This window comes from Sturnira hondurensis, unplaced genomic scaffold (genome assembly GCF_014824575.4).
Source record: "Sturnira hondurensis isolate 20B ecotype Veracruz unplaced genomic scaffold, ASM1482457v3 Scaffold0006496, whole genome shotgun sequence".
In the NCBI taxonomy this organism is placed as follows: domain Eukaryota; kingdom Metazoa; phylum Chordata; class Mammalia; order Chiroptera; family Phyllostomidae; genus Sturnira; species Sturnira hondurensis.
This window is the reverse complement of record NW_028079127.1, coordinates 5,936,551-5,958,059: the sequence shown is the minus strand read 5'-3', so window position 1 is coordinate 5,958,059 and position 21,509 is coordinate 5,936,551. Positions and strand designations below refer to the sequence as shown.

General features: G+C 37.6%; 2 protein-coding genes across 6 annotated transcripts in view; one reads left to right on the top strand and one right to left on the bottom strand.

The window, feature by feature from the left end:
• Positions 1-15,573, bottom strand: part of OSBPL8 (oxysterol binding protein like 8) — a 199,227-nt gene extending 183,654 nt beyond the window's left edge. For all 5 annotated transcript variants that reach the window (XM_037049393.1, XM_037049394.1, XM_037049395.1 and 2 more), the window contains exon 1: positions 15,384-15,573. The gene's annotated coding sequence lies outside the window, so the exon portion shown is untranslated. The remainder of the gene's footprint in view (positions 1-15,383) is intronic.
• LOC118989582 (translation initiation factor IF-2-like) lies at positions 15,367-18,190 on the top strand. The gene is made up of 3 exons (XM_037049913.1): positions 15,367-15,448; positions 15,556-16,089; positions 18,153-18,190. The coding sequence occupies exons 1-3, from the start codon at positions 15,367-15,369 to the stop codon at positions 18,176-18,178; spliced, it is 642 nt and encodes a 213-aa protein (XP_036905808.1). The 3' UTR covers positions 18,179-18,190.
• The last annotated feature ends 3,319 nt before the right edge of the window (positions 18,191-21,509 follow it).

Genomic DNA, 21,509 nt, shown 5'->3' with positions numbered 1-21,509 from the left:
TTTCCAGGTAACACACCCTTGAGAACCACTGACCTACAGATTTCTCCCTTGGAAAAGCCACAGGTACCTTAATTTCAACAGGACCTGATGGACCTCCCAGAATTTACCCTAGTCACCTCCAAACCATTCTCTACACAGCATCCAGGGTGATCATTGTAACATGATCATTTCCTGATCCTTTAAAGTACTTAAAATATTCTAATGGTTTTCAAGGAATCTTAAAATATAAAACAAAATCCTTAACATGGTTTATCAAGCCTTGCATGACCCAGTCTTTGCCTACTGCACCATATGCTACTGTTCTCTCTCATTTTTTTTTTACACTCCAGCCACAGTGGACTCTTTCAGTTTCTAGCAAAAGCCAAGTTATTTGCAATTCCAAGATATTTCAACAAGATGTGCTGCCAGAAATACTTTTGTCTCAGCTCAAGTCATCTTCCTTGCCTCCTCTCCTTTAGGTCGGCAAATTCTTGTATCACCTATAGTTCTTGGCACTTTCCACAATGGTGATTACACAATGAATTGTGCAATTAGCAGTTTACTCTCTGCTCCCCATCCTTCCCACACACACAAGCTCAAAAAAGTCACATGCCTATCTAGCTCCCATTGAATTTTCAACCCCTTGCATACTAACTTGCACTTAAATTATCTGTTAAATTAAATATCTGTCTTGTAACATTAAATTATTTTGAAACCTCAAAAGGAAAGGTATTATTTAAAAGGGACTGGATTTTTTTAAGCATTCTGTACTGCTTACAAATGAGGACGTTTCATTCGATTCCACAATTCTGGGAGTTTGAGAAAAATAATACCTTAAAAAGATAAAATAAAATTTTCCTATCACGAGCTCTTCTGTGCAACAAGATATACAGGTATATTATTGTTTATTATCTGCACCAACAACAGCACTGATTTTCAAAAGCCATTTAGTAATAAGTGTAAAAGGCAGCCTAAGATAATTTTTGCAAAAAAAAAAAAAATAAATTACTTGTAAAATTGCATCAAAGAGTACACACAGGCTTAGCAACAGAAGTAGTTTTAGATCATTCTAAGAAGTAAGATGGGGCAGCTGCCTGGGATTAACCCTCAACATGAATAACCATAACCATGAGTTACATAATAAGTGTGAATATAACCAAGAATTAAGATATTATGCATATAACCAAGATTTCAATTACTGTATAAACACATAATCTACAGATTCTGATCTCCTTTAAAACGGAAAGAATACCTGCCATCTATAATTCGTTCGCCAACTCTTTTTCTCTTAAGTACAAGCTAAATTAGCAAAGCACTGGCCTAAGTGGCAAACACTTAGAATAGATATAACTATCTTGAGATGTAATTTTAACTATAGCAGAATTTACATACAAATAAAGGTTATCTTCATTCAGAGTACTCAATTTTAGAGACCATTTCAAGTTTCCACCACACAAAGCAATTTTACAACCCCTCATTTCTGATCACTTTCTTAACTACATTCTAGGTTTCATTCCTTTGCTTACTTACTGCTTATATTTAACTGAAATAGCATTTCTCATTTTGATCCTTAATTTTATATATGATATGCGGTTCAAAATGACTTCCCACTTTTTCCCAATATCAATCCATTCTCAAAAGATGTCATTTGCCACCATAAAATGTAGGTTAAAAAAATGAAGCTGAAGGCACTTAAAAAAATGACAAAGGAATCATTCCAAAAGTGTTTTTTGAAATGTTTATTTAAAAGCATGTTTATTTAAAAACTAGTCATATTTCTACTTTGGGCACTACTCATAGGTATGGACCCTGACTTCTGGATCTCCTGAATAAGAGATCTTGTAATGAAAAAGTACATTTACTATAATCTACAGACTAAGAAATGGAACAAGTTTTAAGAATAAAATCTGGTAGTCTACTATAACAATTTGGCTTGGGAGATAGTTTAGTATATGAATACGATCATGACTGTAAAATGACATAGGCCAAGGTTCAAATTCTTGCTTGGTCTCTTAGTAGTTACATAATTAAGAATGTTACTTGAACATGGAGTCTGTACAACATCCATCTGTAAAATGGGAATAATGTCGTCTATTTCAGAGGCATTATAAAGATTATACTACATAATATATTATTTTATTGGAATTCTAGCCACTAACATTTTCAAGGGTAATCCTCAAAAGAACCCAAGAGACTATCTGTTCCAAACTCTCCATTTTACTAAGACCCATAGAGACCAAGTGATTGCCAAGGTCACACTATTACTTAACAGGGAAAGACAATACTTCTGGCAGGTTCCTTATTTTCCCAGTGCATCTATTTACTAAATCAGTTGGTGTCTCTAATTCTAGGTTGCACAAGCTTGTGACAGAGGGTCTCAAAAAGAGTTTCTGAGACAGTAATATAAATCAAGGCCACCATACAAGAATAAATCAAGGCTGGTGCTAGCAAGTATGATACTGGCAACCATATAGTAATAATCTAGTCTTATATGTTAATTTACAGCTAAAACTACCCGATACGGTATAATTTTTAATTTTCTTAACAGATCCTTTCCTAAGAATAATATGAACACTGTTTTAAATCAAGATACTAGAAAAATGGATGTGTTTTTCATTTATTAAATATGTAACTGGTGCCCTGGCTGCTGCAGCTCAGAGGATTGAACATGGGCCTGTGAAGCAAAGGGTCACTGGTTCGATTCCCAGTCAGGGTACATGCCTAAGTTGCAGGCCAGGTCCCCAGTATGGAACACATGAGAAGCAACCACACACTGATGTTTCTTGCCCACTCTTTCTCCTTCCCTTTCCCTCTCTCTAAAATATAAATAACTAAAATATTTTTAAAAATATGTAACTGGTTATAATAAACCAAAAGTTACCCAGTTTCCTACAAGTAAAATTCATACCCGTAATCAACCAAGAGTTCTTTATTAAAGGATCAAAGTTTGAAATGCAAGATCTCAAGTTAATTCAAGACAATCTAAAGAATTTTATTATTGATTTTCTTCCTCAACCTCAAAAGCAACTTCTTCATATTTTAATACAGATTTAGAATAGCCATCTTGAACATGAAAGAAAAATGACTATTTGAGTGCCTCACTCTGGCATAGATGCTTCTGGGTTTTAAATTCTAGATATAAATTACCACAACCAAAGTATTCATCATCTTTAATTTATCATGCAAGTAACCAAGACATAATTACACTTCTGCATGCCAGTTCAAAATGGATCAATGAAAACCAACACAATGTTTAATACTTGAATTAAGTCTGACTACCAAAAATGAGAAACTATGGAGATAACTCTTATATTAAAAGCCTGTTCCTAAAAGAAAACTGATCCATATAACAATAAAAAAGTCTTAGAGAATACCAAAAAATCACAAATTTTTCCATTTAAATAAAATCATAATTTGTCTCATAGTCGCAAAATGTATCGCTGATTAATTTCAACTTCAAGTTTGAAGAAGCTAATTACTACTGTGAATTAAGAAGAAGCCCCAAATAAACAAGACCTTACTAGTTACAATGCTAAATATGTTAAGCAATCAATCTCTTTAAATGAACCTCTAATTTTACAGAAGACTTTCTCATCAATAATGACAGGGTATTGTGTTTTCAATTCCTACATCCTAATCATAAGTAATTGGGGAAATGAAGATATAAAAACCGTAACTTCCCAAATAATTAATCTTTGAAAACAGCCAAAGTATTATTTGAAGATAATGCTGAAGATCTATTTTAAAGTTTCAGGAACAGTGGAAAAAAGTATCAAGACTGTAAACATAATAGAAGCAATAAAGGATATTGTAATGAGCCAGTCAAAAAGGAAATTAAGCATGACAACAGATATCTGAAAACACTTAGAATACATGAAAAAGGTAAAGCAAGAAACATCTAACTACTATCTAATCCAGTCTCTGGATGCTAAAATCAATAGTTTCACAGAAGATAGTTCACAAAATATTCAGTGAATAGATGTCCACTGCATTAGGGAATATTTACATCTTTGACTTTCTCTACATTAAAATAAAGAAATTTCACAAGAGCCCATTTATTTTCTAAGGCTTCTTTAAATTTCAAATATGTACTCTGTAGGTTCTACAATATCTTATATGATCAGGCCAAATCTGGGAATTTAAGCCTATCAAATTACAACCCTTGTCAGGGTTTCAACTTCAAAATAGTTAGCATTTTTAGAATATAGATTGTAAAAATTTCTGATTGCAGAAGAATTATAATTTCAATCATAAAAGATACACACAGCAGTTGAAACCATACCTGTAGAAGAACTAGAAAGTCTCTTGAGAGAAGAACTGAACAAGATTAATAGAGAGATGCAGCAATATTATTATTGGAAGAGAGGGAAAAGATGGATAAATTTAAATTTAGTTGCTTAGGGTAATTTATAGGCAATAATTATGAAGCCTGAGTATTCAGGAAAGGAGACCGGGCAATAAACACAGTAAGTTAAAGAAAGTTTAGAACAATGCCTGAAATTTTTGAAGAACATAAAATGAAAACAGGAGATGAAAATTAAGGCCCTTAGCAAGCTAGTTAGACAATCCAAGCTCAAAATTTAAAGTGTCAAAGCTTATAAGGCACATGAGAAGGAAAAGGAATAGTGAAAAATATCATAAGTAATTAACCAAACTAGCTACAACTATTACGGCAGAATAAATAAAAAAGAGTAACACCTCACCAGTCTGTACACAGTTAATAAGTAAAATAAGTAAAGACTTCTAAACTATCGAAATATCACAACAGCCACAAGCTTAAAGGTAACATGCCATTCTCTAGAGCAAAGTCACTATTTTATGCACAATTCTAAATGGTCTCATTCAGTTTCCAAGTAGCAAACTAAAAGTGGCAAGTGAATCATAATGACATGTACAAGTTGAGGATGATGACAAGCAAACAGAAAAACTAAGAAGCAAACAAGAATTCAAAAGAATACAAGTTTTAGGGCCAGTTGGCATGAAGACACACACATGTATACAATCACTGTATCAATATCACAATTTTTATGACTAAACCTGCATTAACAAAAAATATAGTTCAACAGTTCTGAACCTTCTGTTTAAGAAGCTACAAAAGAACTCCAATAAAAGCTAGTGGACTAAATATAAATATTCTTGCCAGTTACTCCAGATATCCTATTGCCAATTAAAAACAATTCATATAGAAAGAAATAAAACCATAAGAGCAAAGACATTAAAATTGGGGATAAGAGGGAATTCAACAAATTTCTAAAAGATGAAAGTAGATGTGAGATTGACACAAGAAGCAGAGAAACCCACAGCCTCCTTCTACCCTTCAAGAGTAATGCAAAAACAGTGGAAGCCCAAACGGCTAACAAAACCTGAAAAGCGTGATTGCAAAGCAATGATATAGCAAAGGGCAAGAATGGGGAGGGGCTAAAAATAGAAGAATTAAATATTACTTGATTGACTGTACAAGGGACAACTACATTTCCCATCCCCCAATTTCCAAGCAGTATCTAAATAACTGACATTTACCGCCAGGGAAAAAGATAGTTGGCTTTTCTTAAAGAAAATGAATGACTACCTCAGTAGGGAAAGATAAGTGGGGATGCTGGGACACAGTAAGAAACCTGTCTCATCTGACATTTAGAAGACCCGCAATCTGGACACTTGCTCCCTTCCCTCCTACTCTAAACCAATGCTCACCAACTGACAGCCTCTAACCTTAACTGCTCTGTCCCCTAAGTATTCCAGTCAGAATTTCTACTCAAAGGAAAAACATAACAGCGAAAACAGTCCAAAGAGCAGGGTGAGAGAGGACAGACCCAGACCAGAAACCTAGTCCTTTTTTTTGGAAACATGAATAGAAAACCAAGGATCACCAGGCACATAAGAAAAACTAACATTGAAAAGAATGACTACAAAACAAACATAATAACTGACCAGAGAAGGAGATAACTAAGGAAACACAAGATATCTTTTAAAAATATGCTTTATATATTGAGACTAAATAATTACAACATAAAACAAGAATGGTAGAAAAAAGAAAAAAAGAACAAGAAAATTCATAGATTATCCTCCCTGCCCCGCCCACAAAAAAAAATTTTTTCCCCAGAAACTATGGGGGGAAAAAAACCCTAAACACAGAGCAAAGAGAATCGCAAAATTTGAAAGTAAAAATGAGACAAAGAGGATCAATTCAAGAGAGAAAACATCAGATTATTGAAGAGAAAACAAGCCAAAAATATGAAGGGAAGAAAATATCAAAGACAATAGAGGAGAATTTCCAAGAGGTAAAGAACCTGATTCAGACAATAAGGGCAAGCAAATGCCTAGAACGAATAACTGAAACAAAACAATCTATATATGTCATTATGACTTTGTAGCAGGAATATAAAACAAAGACCCTAAAAACCTTCAGACAAAATAAATAAAATATCTTAAAAGGACAGTGAATTAGATGGCTTATGGCTTCTATAAACCATCCCTGGATGCTAGAAAACAACCAAACAATGCTTTCGGAGTTCTAAAGGAAAATTATTTGCAACCTACAATGTTGCACCCAGCCAAACTATCAGTCTAATATGAGAATAGAATGAAGACATTTTTGTACATTGAATAAATCAAAGTTTGCCTCTCAAACAGTTTTTAGGAATGTAATCTAGAAAAAAAGATCAAGTACAGTAAAGAAAAAAAAGGAAGACCTGTAATAGAATGAATCCAATGTTAAGAGTACAGTGAAAGGAAAGGAGGTTTTAGAAAGAGACCCAAAACAAAAGCAGTCCAAACTGAGACAAAAATACAGGCAATTCCAGATAAATAGGGAACATACTGCAACAGATACTACGCTCAGAAGTATGGGATGGGGGCAGAGGGACTGAGAGACTATGATAAAAGCATACAGCACAAGAAAAGGGGGCAATTAGAAACACCAAGAGAACAGAAAGTCATGTCCATTTTTTTTTTAATTCAATGGCTAGGCTTTGAGTAACTGATAACATAAATAAAATAAAATCTACTGAACCTTGATGCTATCAACATTTTTCCTCAAGTGGCCCATGGGTTGCTTAATGCGATCTGTAGAAAAGCAATTACAATCTAAGCACACCACCTGGCCCAGCATTAAATAACATTTACATAATCATAATTTCAAAACTATTTACTGGTTTTTGTCATTCAGAGAGATTCTATGGACATGACAACTGGGGTTATTTGGGTAGAAGAATGGGAGATGGATATGTTTATTTAAGCAATAAGAAATATAGCTACCAGTTAAAGAAGAAAAATGGAAATACAGATGTCTAAATTGATAAGTTAATAGAAATGTGGATCAACATTTAATAGAAACCAGTATATTTCATAAAAACAACATAGCTTTCTTTATTGTATATTCATAAATAAGCTCCCCCCTATGAACACCACCCATCTCCTAAAAGGGAAAAAAAGTCCTTTAATTAAAGATAAGTTTCTTTCAGTTTAAAATAATTTCAAATTAATTCATTTTTTAAGACAGTGGTTCTCTATTAAAAGTGAGTTTGTCCCCAAACGGACATTTGCAATGTCTGGAGACATTGCTGGTTGTATAACTTGGGAAGGTAGTATTAGTATCTAATTAGTAGAGAACGAGGACGCTACTAAACATTCTACAAGGCACAGGCAAGCCACTCACAATTAGCTAGCCCCAAAAGGTTAAGTGCCAGGCTGAGAAACCCTGCTTTAAGGGAACTCTTCAGACTTTTATAGAAAAAATTTTGTCATTTCTCCCTGCTCCCAATTCTAATGATGGCATGTGGTCACAGAGAAAAGTTTCTGTGGGCACAGGGATTATTATGATTGGTGTGAATGCAGACCTGAGGACTGCCCTCTGGGTCCTCACCACTTCTGAGGTTTGGCCATTGGCCCTCATTGAGTTATAAGGCATATGTTGATGTGTATATTGGAACAGTATCCAGTTAGGGATTTCCTAACTTGGTCCCACCTCAGCTCCTGATGGTATGAATATCCTTAGGGCCTCAATGACTCCTCTATGCAGCCCATTCTTATAGTGAAGGCAACACTAGCTGCCCAACAAATAAACCCCAAATTTTCAGTCATTTCACATAATCAAAATTTCTCATTAAAGTTAGTCTGGAGTGGGTGCTTCTACTTGGTGCACAGCTTTCTCCCACATGGTAATTTCGGGACTCTAGACCCTTCGAACCTTATGCCTTTAACATATCATAAGAGACCCTGCCTCTGCATCTGGCCTGTGGAAGGGAAAAGAAGAACACTTCAACCCAGACATTACAACATAGTTCGACACAACATATTTTGCCACAGTTCATGGCAAAATCTTGTCACATGGCCCCACTTCAATGCAGGATGGGAAGATGGGGGTAGAGGAGAAAATGACTGAGAAATGCATTACTGGCTGAGCAACCACTTCCCAGTGTAAACTGCACTGCATGAGGAAGCACAAACTATGGTGTGGTAAAGCTGAATCTGCACTGTCGCCCTCCCTAAAACCTTTTTCACATGGCCCCTCCCTTCACAGTAGTAGCCTCATGATAGGCTTGCTGGCTCTCTGCTAACTTTTATTTTCTCCACTATGATTATGTGAGAACTTCCATACCACATAACAACCTTGGAAAACTCACAGGATGCGCCTCTGGGCCTCATTTCTGACTAAATACACCATTTTCTTCTCCTGCAGCCAACTCATATCAGCATAGGACCACAAGGCAATAAGCTAAATAAATGGTGAGTGACTGCACAGGTTCTGAATTTAAGCAGTTGTGTTCTACAGCCCATACTAATCTGCTTCTCCATACTTCTAAAATAATAGGTAGTAACAGATTTTTTCTATTGTCATCAATGAATATTTATAAAGGATCCATACATATCTTGCAAAACAGCCCAGGAACTATTACAAATTCCCACTATAGTACATTGTACTGTTTTCTTTACTTCTGGATTGCTAATCTTAAATGTTATAGTCAAAATAGTAGGCAAAAGTATACAGCAAAGCTAGCCTTCAAAAGTCTTTCAATTTCCTCTGCACTTGAACAATGTTCCTGTGTCCTCATGTCCAAGGCACCCTACCTCATTAGTCTAACCCAGTAATAATCTTACTTAGATTGGACTGCTCTCTCCCCAGATCTACCATTTCCCCAACCCCATCAAAATATACCTACACAGATTTTGTAATTTCCACAGGGGTCTGAGCCTTCTTTGTTAGAAACTGTATAAACTGATAAACTATTATACTTCTGCTAATATGTGGCATTTGGCAGTCAAAAACCAAGTTAGTTTAATGGTGGAAAATTCAGCAGCAGAAAGCTTAAATAAACTTAAGTGACTTGGATTGGTCATGGTAAAAAAAAGGATAGATTTCATTACATATATTTGTGTCCCTCAAATAGACTACATAATAAACATCCACACCAATTTAAAAAAATTAAAGTATTCATTTCAAAAATTGTAACAAGCCTTAAAATACTGTGACTAATTTCTTCTTATATCTCCAGTAGACCCTGGAATTTCCTAGTGAGAAAATGGCAACTGAATAAATATTAAAGAATTATTTGACTTACTATATTTTTAAATAAAAAAATAAGATGTCAAATACACACCAAATAGAAAAAAATTGAGGCTATATGCCATCTTATTACAAAGTGGATTTTCATCAGATCATAATCAAAGCAGTCTCACAAATATCATAAAGTCAAGACCTGTTATAAGGGGCATCTGCAAATAAATTCTACAAGTCAGTATAATTCAGTGGTTAAGAGGAAAAGCTTTTAAGTCAAAAGATTTCCTTAAATTTCAAATTCAAATCCTTTTGCTAGGCTCCACCACCTGGGCAGGAGGTTTACAAAGGACAAGAAAATAGCCTGATTCGAGGGGAGGGATGGTGGTGGTGGGGCTGGGGAAGGAAGGAGATCACTGTGAGGAGTAAATATGAGAACAGGCCAAGTGATTTTAAAGTGGAACCTGGGTTAACAGTCACAGCATATTAGCTAATTATGATGATGATGATCAGCCATTCCTACTAAGTCAACTTTGGGAACTATAACAATCTCCTTCTGAATCTATCAAGTTTTTAACAACCCTAAATCAAAAAGTTTCTCCTCCTATCTTGAAAAGTCTTCAAGTTCTAAAACTATTTCCTCTTTTTTTCAGTCCTTTGTGAATATAGAAGATATATTCTATCCGGGTAACTGCCTTCTTTACCATTTTAAGACTCAGACTCTTTTTAGTCTTTTTAAAACAAAAATCCCTTCCAAATATTACACAAACAATAGACTACTCCATGGGTTATAAACACTACAAAGACTTCACAAAGTATAATAAAATTTTGAAATTCATTAAAAAACAAGCAGCTACTAGAACAAAAAGCTTGGAGAAGAAATTATACAGAGGTCTATTGGCCTGCTCAAACAATACTGAGTTTACATGACTCCACTCCAGGAAGACAAACAATCCAATTAAAAACTGGGCAAAGGGCCTGAACAGATACTTCTCCAAGGAGGACATACAGAGGGCTGAGACATATGAAAGGATGCTCAGCATCACTAGCCATCAGGGAGATGCAAATTAAAACCACAATGAGATACTACTTCACACCAGTCAGAATGGCCATCACAAACAAATCAACAAACAAGTGCTGGTGAGGTTGTGGAGAAAAGGGAACCCTAGTACATTGTTGGTGTGAATGCAGACTGATGCAACTACAGTGGAAAACAGTATGGAATTTCCTCAAAAAAAACACAAAAAACTAAAAATGAACTGCTGTTTGACCTGACAATTCCACCGCTGGGATTATACCCTAAGAATCCTGAAACACCAATTCAAAAGAACCTATGCACCCCAATGTTCATAGCAACACATAGCCATGTGCTGGAAGCAGCCTAGGTGCCCAACAGTAAATGAGTGGATCAAAAAACTATGGTACAACCCTGGCTGGTGTAGCTCACTGGATTGAGCACTAGCCTGTGAAGCAAAGGGTCCCCGGTTCGATTCCCAGTCAGGGCACATGCCTGGGTTGCAGGCCAGGCCCTCAGAAGGGGACACATGAGAGGCACATTGATGTTTCTCTCCCACTCTTTCTCCTTCCTTTCCTCTCTCTCTAAAAATAAACAAATAAAATACTTAAAAAAAGAAACCGATGGTCCTTTTACACAAAGGAACACTAGACAGCAGAAAGAAAGAAGTTCCTACCCTTTGTGACAGCATGAATGGAACTGGACAGCATTATGCTAAGTGAAGTAAGCCAGGAGGTGAAACACAAATACCATATGATCTCACCAATAAGTGGAACCTAATCAATAGAACAAACAAGCAAGCAAAATATAACTAAAGGCAGTGAAATTAAGAACAAACTGACAGTAACCAGGAGAGAGGAGGGAAATTAAAAGGAAAAGAAGGGAAAGGGTTGTCAAAGAACATGTATAAAGGACCCATGAACAAAGCCAAAGGTGGGAAGGATTGAGGTTGGGAGGAGGGGGGTGAGTGGGGCAGGGAAAAGTGGTGGTAGCAAAATGGAGACAACTGTATTCAAACATAAATAATTTAAAATTTTTTAAAAAGAAAGGATAAATGAAAACCTGCACAGTTTTTAAAAATAAAAGTGAGATTTCACAATAAGAAAAATAATGAGTTCTAAAATAAATGACAACAGGTAGAGATCCTTCAGTTTACAATCAGATCACTAGAAAATATAGAGAACTTTTTTGGTAACTTTTCTTCTTAATAGCAGGAAAATTCCATTTCTTTACAACAATGAGTAGATAGATGGCATGACAGGCAAGAGCAATTTCTTCAAAAACAAATTCTGTAGAGAAGAAAAACCTAAAAGGCTCAGATTTTCAGCCATATATATGCCTTACTTGAGGCTTTAAAAACCTGAGGGGTCTACCATTCTTTGTGTTACTATAAGAATACAAGTTTCCTTTCTATTACAAAACATATGCTTGACTGAAAGAAAACTAAGCATCCAAAATTCTGAAACATGGTAATATGTGGGTCAACTCAAAGTTCAAGTAGACATCGAACTTCTTGATAAATATACCAAAATAATTCTTAAAAATCTAAAGACAAAGAAATGCTTTAAATAATTTCATGATTGTTGCTTTCTCCTATGTGTTAGATATTGAGGTAGGCACTTTCATATACATTATGTAATTTCATTCTCCCAACAAGCATATGGGATAAGGATTATTATCCTCCTTTTACAAATGAGAAAACTAAGGCCCAGTTTTTTGCCCAAGGACACTTGCTTATATAAGATGTAATTAGAAATCCAATTCAAATTTTTCTGATCCCCAGTTCAATTCTCTTGCTTTCACTGTACCACCGTCACTTTCAAACTCAAGTACTCTAAATCACAGCTCTTTAAAAGTGTGCCAACCTTAAAAAGGTTGCCTCTCTGGGAGGCAATAGTTGTGAGAGAAGAAACATTCTTCATATTACCAAAAATAACTCACTCTACTTAATCTGATGTGATTACCAAGTTTAAATGCTTTTGTTCTAGCTGTCTACCACCTGAGAAAACTTACGTACCTTCAGATATTATAACCATTTCTGCAAGACTGAACTCAAGAACCACCTCCTCCAAGAAAGTTTCCCTGATTAAATGACCTGTTTCCCTCCTCGTAAGCCAACATCCTTCTTTATCACCTCATTGCTTATACGTTATCTACTTTGGACTACATTATCACATATACCTCTTTGTTTTCCAGTCCTATGTCTGGAAATACATTTTTTCTTTCAATGACTATTAAGAATTTTCAGGGTCAATGGTAAGCAAAATAGACAAGGTCCTTGTTATCATGGGCAGATTACACTGTTTGCAACTTTAACAAAGGTAAAAATAACACAGAGAATAAGGATATGATGTTCCAGGACAAGGACTCCTTCCCTACAAGGTCTCAGAAGAAAGCCTGCAAACTTGACATTTTTTAGGGAGAAAAAAAATTCCTTCTATCATGTCTTCCAGGTGAGACCCTCAACCTCATGCCTTTGAGAAGATATATGAGGGGGTGAGGAACCAAGGTGGATGGAAGGAAATATCTAAAATCTCTCAAGGGTTTCCCACATACTGACATGAAATCTTTACACATGAGTCCAGACATCTGTGTCCCATCTATGATAAAACTACACTTCAGCTGCAATTGCCACAATCAAGCACCTCCATCAATCTCCTTGCACACAGCCACCTTCAGTAATGAAGTACTCAGACACTTTTTATGTAACTTGCATTTATGTAATATTTGTAGGTCATATTCCTTAGAATATAGGAGAGCCTATAGTCTTCTATTCTGACTCTCTCGATGCCTGGAGATCATTGCCACAAATGTGTTTGGCTTTAAATATTATAATATAAATGTGAAACTATAATACCTCAGGTATTGCTACTAGGAAAGAATAATATTATAATAGCTTTCCAAAATAATATTAGAAAGCTACATTTAAGTATCAATTCTTTATTCTGTCTTTCATGTTTCAATACAAGTAATCTGCTCTTAGAGGATTATTTATAAACAAACCAAATTTAAATGTACTAAGAGCATTCCCTAGTTGAGGAAATTCTGCCATCTGTCCTTTAAAAAAGACCCTTTTGTAAAAATGAAGATTTTGTAAATTCATAATTTTATTTTTTTCTCAAATCAAAACAAACTAAAACATAACCACATTACCCATAATTATATATTTCTTATTTTTTCATGGCTTAGGTGCATTTTATTAGTTTTCTTTAGAACTGTATATTTCTCCCCAAAGTATACTTCAAGGTGTTTCAGTTCAAAATGAGCCAAAAAACTACATATTGTCAAATTTCTAAGTGCCATAAATGTGTTCAAAGAAACATATTTGATTGCCTCTAAAATGTAATAACATTATAAATGAAAAATATAATTTCACACATCACAGATACAATAATATTCAATATTCAGTATTCAATAGCAGAAATAAACCATGACCATTTTTAATTAAACAGGCCTTCCTAAGCACTTGTGTACAATGTATTGCAGCTCAAACTGTTCACATGGAATTTGACCGCAAAGACTTAATCTGCATAATTGAAGACCTAAAAGATAGTTCTTATGTTTCATCTGGTCCCTTTCCCAGTACTCTTAACAAGCACATTGTAGTGGTTCCATACATAGTTGTTAAAAAAAAAAGAGGTAACGAATATTTAAAATTAGTCATACTTTCAATTGAGTACAGACTGCATACCCTTATTCTTCCTTCCCCAACCTGTTTTGCAAAATTAGCATGATCTTAATAATTTCATTGCAAAACAAGTTCTGCAAGCACAGAAATTGTCCACAGTCTCTCAGTGTGATCAGTTTAGATGCCTGATGGGATGCAGAAACCCTAACAAGCAATTCACCCATGTTCCTCCACAATCCTCGCTCTCCTTGGAATCCTAAAAAGTCAAAAAATGGTTTTAAATGGTTATTTTAAAAGATCTAAGAGGCACTAATTTGAGGCTAAGTTTCAAAGGAAGTTAGTAACACTACCATACACAGGGCAGTCTAGTATTACTCAGATGTCATTTTAGTCTTCCAGCATCAGAAAGGCAAAAACTCCATTAAATTATGTATTTAATCAAATATGCTTATACTATCAGTTAGATAAGTTTAAGTAGGAACCCAAGTTACACCACCTATTATTTCACACTGCATCTAGATAAAATGAAAGTAGGTGTGTTCCCCAGCGCAGAAGTCTCCCGAAGAGTGTTAAATGACTTTTGTGAATGGAAAATATGCATATACAGTTGCATCGCCTCAGCCGGTCCTGAGTGGGTGTCTGTCTCAATGAACCAAAAGCACATTCCGTATGTGAGGCTCCTTGGAACCTGATTCCACTTTTGAGAATGGGCTTTGAAACAAACTTTAAATTAAAGGTACAGCACAGGCTTCGGGCTTCTCTTATGTCAAAAGAAGGCCACAGGTACTGAGGTTCAGAGGAACAACACCGTGTCATCCAGCCCTGCAAGGGCGGGTGCAGTCTGCGGCGCGCGGCACAGCCTCCACCCGGGCTGTCACAGAAAAACCGGAGCCTCGCCTTAACCGCAAGAAAGTGACAGCGCCAGCTCCCCTGGGCGCGGGGGATCCCGGCGAGACCCCGCTGTCCGCCCGAACTTCGGGAGGAGGCAGACATTCAGGGAGGCTAAAATGCTTCTACCTCCCCCCCAGCCCCTGCCGCCGCTTTGTATGGCTGCAGGCGCAATGGGTGGGCCCCAAAACACTCCAGCGCCGCCAGCCTTCGGAATACCCCACTACAAAAGGGGACAAAGGAGCCAAAGAGTAACTCCCCGGCGCGGGGTGCCCGGAGTCCCCGCCGGCCCAAGCTCAGAAGGTGAGGACACGAGGGTGCAGTCGCCGTAGGGGTGCGAACCCACCGCCCCCTAACTCGGAAATGCACGCGACACTCACCGATGCGGAGCCCCGGATTGGCTGGGCTCCGGGATCCGTTTTTCCTGGGGCCCTGCACACGTCCGGTCCGACTTCAACTTCTCTCGGCCGCGGTCTCCGGAGGCAGGAGGGAAGAGAGCCCAGAGGGCTTTGTCTCACCGCTGCGGAGGCGCTGCAGGCTAGACCCTCCAAGGGGGACGAAAATTCCGGGCCCGCAGTCCACCGGCCCGGGCAGGCTCCCACCGTCCCTCCGTCTGCGGGGTACCAGTGGCGGCGACTGCCGCAGCGAAAGGAAAGACTGCAGCCGTTGGGGTCGCCGCTACCACTACGGCCGGGCCCGGAGCACGTCGCGGCCTAATGTTGTCATCGCTCTTGTCACCGCCTCTCTGGGCATCCAGAGCCTCGGCGAGCCTTCACAGTCGAGCGCCCTCCCCCCCTCCCGTTCCCGCCCTACGGAGCGCGGGCTCCGGCCACACCCCTTCTCGTCACGTGACAGGGCGCGGAGGTGGCAGCCCACAGGCTTCCCCTGTCAGGCCGGCGGTAACCGCGCCCAAGTGGTTGACCGCACCTCGTTCTGCTAGGCTTATCGCCACAGAAGAGCCTCCGCACACCCGAGAGCGGCCGCGGGAGGCGAGCCCACCGCCTCCCGCCCACGTCGGAGACGTGCTAAGGCGAGGCCTTCCGGACCGGTCGTACAGGCTCCTGCCCAATCTGAGGAGACTACACGGTAGAGCTTCCATCTCAGCGCTCTGGAGCCCACGCTCCTTCCGAGGCCGGAGCGTGAGATCCGCCTCCCCACCCTAGGGCTTGGCTCAAGTTATAACCAGACAAAAGGGGAAAAAAGTCACACGGTGTCTGGCTTGAAAATCAGTCACTGCTTGTTCCAGCTTCTAGTAGCATTTTAATCATGTCATTTAATTTACTGTTTTTTCATTAGGGATTTTTATTTTTAAGGAAAGGATGGTATATTTCAACTAGACTAGGATGAAAATAGCCCTAGCAAACCTTTTTTGTTGTTGTTCCTAGTCTTGTTTCAGGATCCTTCGTGCCAGTTTTACAGACATTAAGTTCTACAATGTGCTAGGTTGGTGGCAGTTTGAAATTTAACAGTCCGTCCCATTTTTATAATAAATGTTAATTCTTGATTTAAGTACCTTAATTTTCGATATAATCTTTTGCCTTTTTTTAAAACCATTTTTGGAGCAACTGTGCCTCTGAACCCTGTTGAGAGGAAACAAGTAAAATGCTAAAGAAAGTAACAAAACAGAAATAAGGTAGGAAAGCAGAAAGTTCATGGTCAACCCCTCACAAGAAAACACATGAGAAAGTTTTCTGTAATATTAAACTCCATTTGTAACATGGTTCTTTCCAGGCCATAACCAAGGCTTTTTTCTTAGGCAGTTTTCATCTCACTACATTTTCTCAACAAGGTGTCAAAAAATGTTCTGATTACCTGGATACTTTGAAATGAATAAGCAATAGAATTTGGTCTATATAATCATTATTAATATATTTCAATGAAACTGTTAGAAAAGAAAATGGAGTTTAAGACTAACCATTATTTCATGTGACCCAAGAAAGAAAAATACTATCAATTGAACTACGCTATGCCATTGATTTTTAAAAGACCCATCTTGAATTTAGAGATGTTAAAATGTGAAAATAAGTCTTAGAATCTATGAGATATTGTGATGAATTGGTGTTCCAATGAGGAAAAGATTCTACAAACTGGAAGTCTGAGAGATGGTACCTGTGGTTCAAATGAATATGAGGGAAGTTTATTATTCTGCAAATATCATTATTTCAGCCAAGCTAGTAACTTTGCAGTTTGTTAACAGACCGAAACCTATTTTTGAGGGCAGTTTTGTTTCACACTGACACAAAAATCAATTTTGTTTTTTAAAATGTATTGATTTTTGCCCTGGCTAGTGTAGCTCATTGGATTGAGCGTGGGCCTGTGAACCACATGATCCCGGTTCGATTCCCAGTCAGGGCACATGTCTGGGTTGCCGGCCAGTTCCCAGCAGGGGACCCCCGAGAAGCAACCGTACATTGATATTTCTCTCCTTCTCTCCTTCCCTTCCCCTCTAAAGATAAATAAATAAAAGCTTTTTTAAAATGTATTGATAGAGGAGAAAGAGACATCTAATTGTTGCTCCACTTATTTATGAACTCCTTTGTTGATTCTTCCATGTGCTCTGATGGAGGATCTAGCCCACAGCTGTAGCATATCAGGACAATGCTCTAACCAACTGAGCTACCTAGCCAGGACAATTTTATTTTTTTAATGGAATAGAATAATGTATAAAACATTATAGTGTATATCTACTAAGGGCAAGTATTGCTTTATGGAACTTTTGTCTTAGGGGAAGAGTGTGTTGTGATTTAAACTGTATTTCCTATTACAAGTTGCAATTAAATTTGATAAAGAATGTTCCTAGTGCATAGATAACATGAAATACACCATCTGGGCTCTGTTTTCTGGTACTTTTCCTTTCCCTTGTTTCTGAGGCGGAAGATTAGAAATAGGAGGCAAAGTCTTGTCTAATCCTCCCCTGCCTTAACCCCATGTTCTTATATTGGCTGTTGAAAATGAATGGCCATTTATTGTAATGGAAAGTACTGTAATGGAAAGTACTGTACTGGAAGCAAGGAGGTCTAGATTATAGATTTAGCTCATTAGATGTATGATTAGATAAATTATTTCCTGTATTTCAAGTTCCTTTTTTTTCTTGGACTTCATGCTTTTTAAAAAATAATACTGTTGGGAACTGCTCTGCCTGGTTTTAGGAGTTGTAACTACCTCCCATGGCTAAGGCTGAGTGAGCGACCTCCGGAATGCGAGCCACAAGGAGACAAAGCTTGTCTCTGGCAGCAAATGCTGCCTCTGCTTACTCCCCTGTCCCCAGTGCATGGTCGGATAGTCAGAGACCGGTGCGACCCCTCAGAGGAGGGGCAGCCTAAGCCAGACACAATCACTTGGGAGGCCATCAAGGAAGGACTTGGGGGGAGGGGGGCTGCAACAAAGAGAGAGTGATGGACCCTCACCCCCTGGCTATTCTGACATAGCCTGAGTCCCCATTTCTGTCTGTGAGAAGCGCTTCCTGGCTGTAGTCCACTTAAACCTAAAAGCGTATGATGAGGAAGGCGGTACAGCTCTTTTGCTGGCTATAGAGGGTTCTGGGTGCTCAGGCCTAAGAAAGAATGTGTAAAATCCTGTGAAACCTGTTTTGTTTAAGAACGCTCTCATTTAAATGATAAGTGTCCAAGCAAGAAGTATGTTCCTCAAAGTTTTATGGTCCTTTAGCTATCTGATCCTGACTGAGAATAAGCCTTCATAGTTCTTTGAATGCTATCTATTGTTTGATCCTTACGTGTATTCTTGTGCAAACGAACCCAATAAAAGCCCATTGAGGAAAAGGCTCTTGGTCTTTCTCCTCTGAGAGATTGGCCACCTCTCCTCCCCAAGGAGATCATGTCTTGGTAGATTACTTTCATCTGTGGCGGACAGGGGGACTTGCAATAAAGGTTGCCCCCACAATACTCAACCTTTTTCTCCAATTGATGATGTTCACATTTGCAACAAATCATCATGGTATACATAGGATTATTCAAATTTTTGTCAAAATAGCTACAACTCCTTTCACCACACTCAAAAACTTGGAATGCAAGTAAGTGAAAGTGAAGATATTATAGGGAAATATATGCAAGTATATCTTTCGCAATCTTCTATATTTTAACTATTGCTTATAATAGTTTCTGATCATGAATAACTAATGATTTTGACATACCTCACAACTGATGGCCACAAAATGATGTATCAGTACACTATAGTTGAAAAATATATGCTTTTCAGATACTTTCAAATCTAATATTCCATGATTCCAGAAAACAATCATTCAGTCTAGTATTTTCAATGTAATCACAATATAAAGAGAAACTATAATGTGTGTGATTCTACACTGTAACTGAGATAACACCCATTTGCTATATTAAGACATACCTCACCAATTTGTTACTGCTAAAGTGATTTTAAGAATAACATTTTAGCTCTGGCTAATGTGGCTCAGTGGATTGAGTGTAGGCCTGTGTATCAAAGGGTCACTGGTTCAGTTCCCAGACAGGGCACATGCCTGGGTTGCAGGCCAAGTCCCCAGCGGGGGACACGTGAGAGGCAGCCACACATTTATGTTTCTCTTCTTTCCCCCTCCCTTTCCTTCTCTCTAAAAATAAACAAGTAAAATATTTGTTAAAAAAAGAATAACATTTAACAATAAAACTTTTTAAATATCCAATTTTTAAAAATACTTATTTACATATTTATTTTACGGAGAGGGGAAGGGAGGGAGAAAGAGACAGAGAAAAATTGATCAGTTGCCTTCTCATACAAACCAGAAACTGAACCTGCAAACCAGGCATGTGCCCTGACAGGGAATCTAACCAGCATCCTTTTGCTTTGCAGGACAATGCTCAACCAACTGAGGCATACTGGTCAGGGCTAACTATTCAATTTTAACTCCAATAAAAATTCATCTCTTTTGCCTGGCATTTAATTATTCATTTCTAAGAATGAGAAGGATTTTTTCCCAAATGAAATTATTCATTTCTAAGAATAAGCACTGGCAGTCAGGATAATCTTTCCCACAGAATGTATTTCAACCCTGACCTAGAATGAGAGAGATTTGGCTTGAGGGTTTTTCTTTTCTTAAGCCTCATAAGAATTCATGGAGATGCTTATGTTGCCAAAGTTGCTAATAAAGATTTCTCTTGAAGGTTAAGATTGAAAACAACCTCAGATATAAATAAGGTGTATTCAACACAAATTGGAATACTGTGGACAATTGCGTGATTATTCTTGGTCATGTGACTTGCCCTGGCCATTGGTGTGTGAGCAGATGTGACATATGCTAACTGCTTTAAATCCATGTGCAATATTCAGGTCAATCTTAGTCTTGTAAGACTAAGACCTGCCCTACACACACCTGTGTGTGCTCACACAGCTGTGGTTCCAAGGATTATTCCTTCAGTGTAGAGATGTGCTAGAAATAAACTTGCCCCGTACTAGCATACACACCACTCTCTACAAAGAAAATTTAACTGTCTTAAGCCTTGTCAGGTAGTGGACAGGGGAAAAAAACAAAATCTTATCTGAGAACTTGGAGTCACAATCCAGCTTTCCCTCAAAAAATGTAACTTGAATTCTTACTACCTGGCTGATTCCAAACATCTTAAGCTGATAATTTTTAACTGATAGTGCCCTCAGACATCTGGCAGAAGCAAATGTCAAAAGCATCTCTGGAAGAACTCAACTTCATCTTAAGAGTTACGGAATGGTTATAAATAAAATTCTGAGGAAAATTAGCTCACATTTCAAAAAATAACCAATAATAATAAGACATCATTAGTGAGAAACAATATAAACGTAAGATTGCAGGAACAGATTCAAAAGGACATGAAACACCGAAATTACCAGGCACAGGCTATGAAGTAATTATATAAAATATGAATGAAGGAATAAAAGACAAGTTTGAAAAACATGAACAGAGAATAATAAACTATAGAATATGACTGAAGATATTCGGAAAAATAGAACTTAAAGGACTGAAAAATATATATTATTAAAATTTAAAACTCAGGGGACAGGTTTAACAGTCTTGACACAGCAAATGTACAACCTAGTGAACTGGGAAGTACACTTGGGGAAATTATCACAAACGCAAGAGAAAAAGAAAAAGAAATGAAAAATATAAAATATACTTTAAGTGACATGGAAGACATTGTGAGATTTAAAATCTAATTACCTCCAGGAGAATAAGAAAGAGAATATAGGGCAGAGGCAATATTTGACAAGATAATGACTGAGAACTTCCCAACTGATGAAAGACTCCAGCCCACAGACTTAAGTCTCCGAAATCCCAAGCAAGCTAAAGAATAATAAATCCATACTTAGATACACTATAGTGAAACTACATAGAACATCAAAAACAAAAAAGAATACCTTCAAAGTAGCAGAGAAAAAATACAGATTATCCTCAAAGTGTCCCGTAATGGATTTATATCAGTAACAGTAGAAACCAGAAGCTGGACAACATCTTCACTGGGCCAGAAGAAAATGACTGCCAGTACCCAGTGGAAAGATCTTTTAAG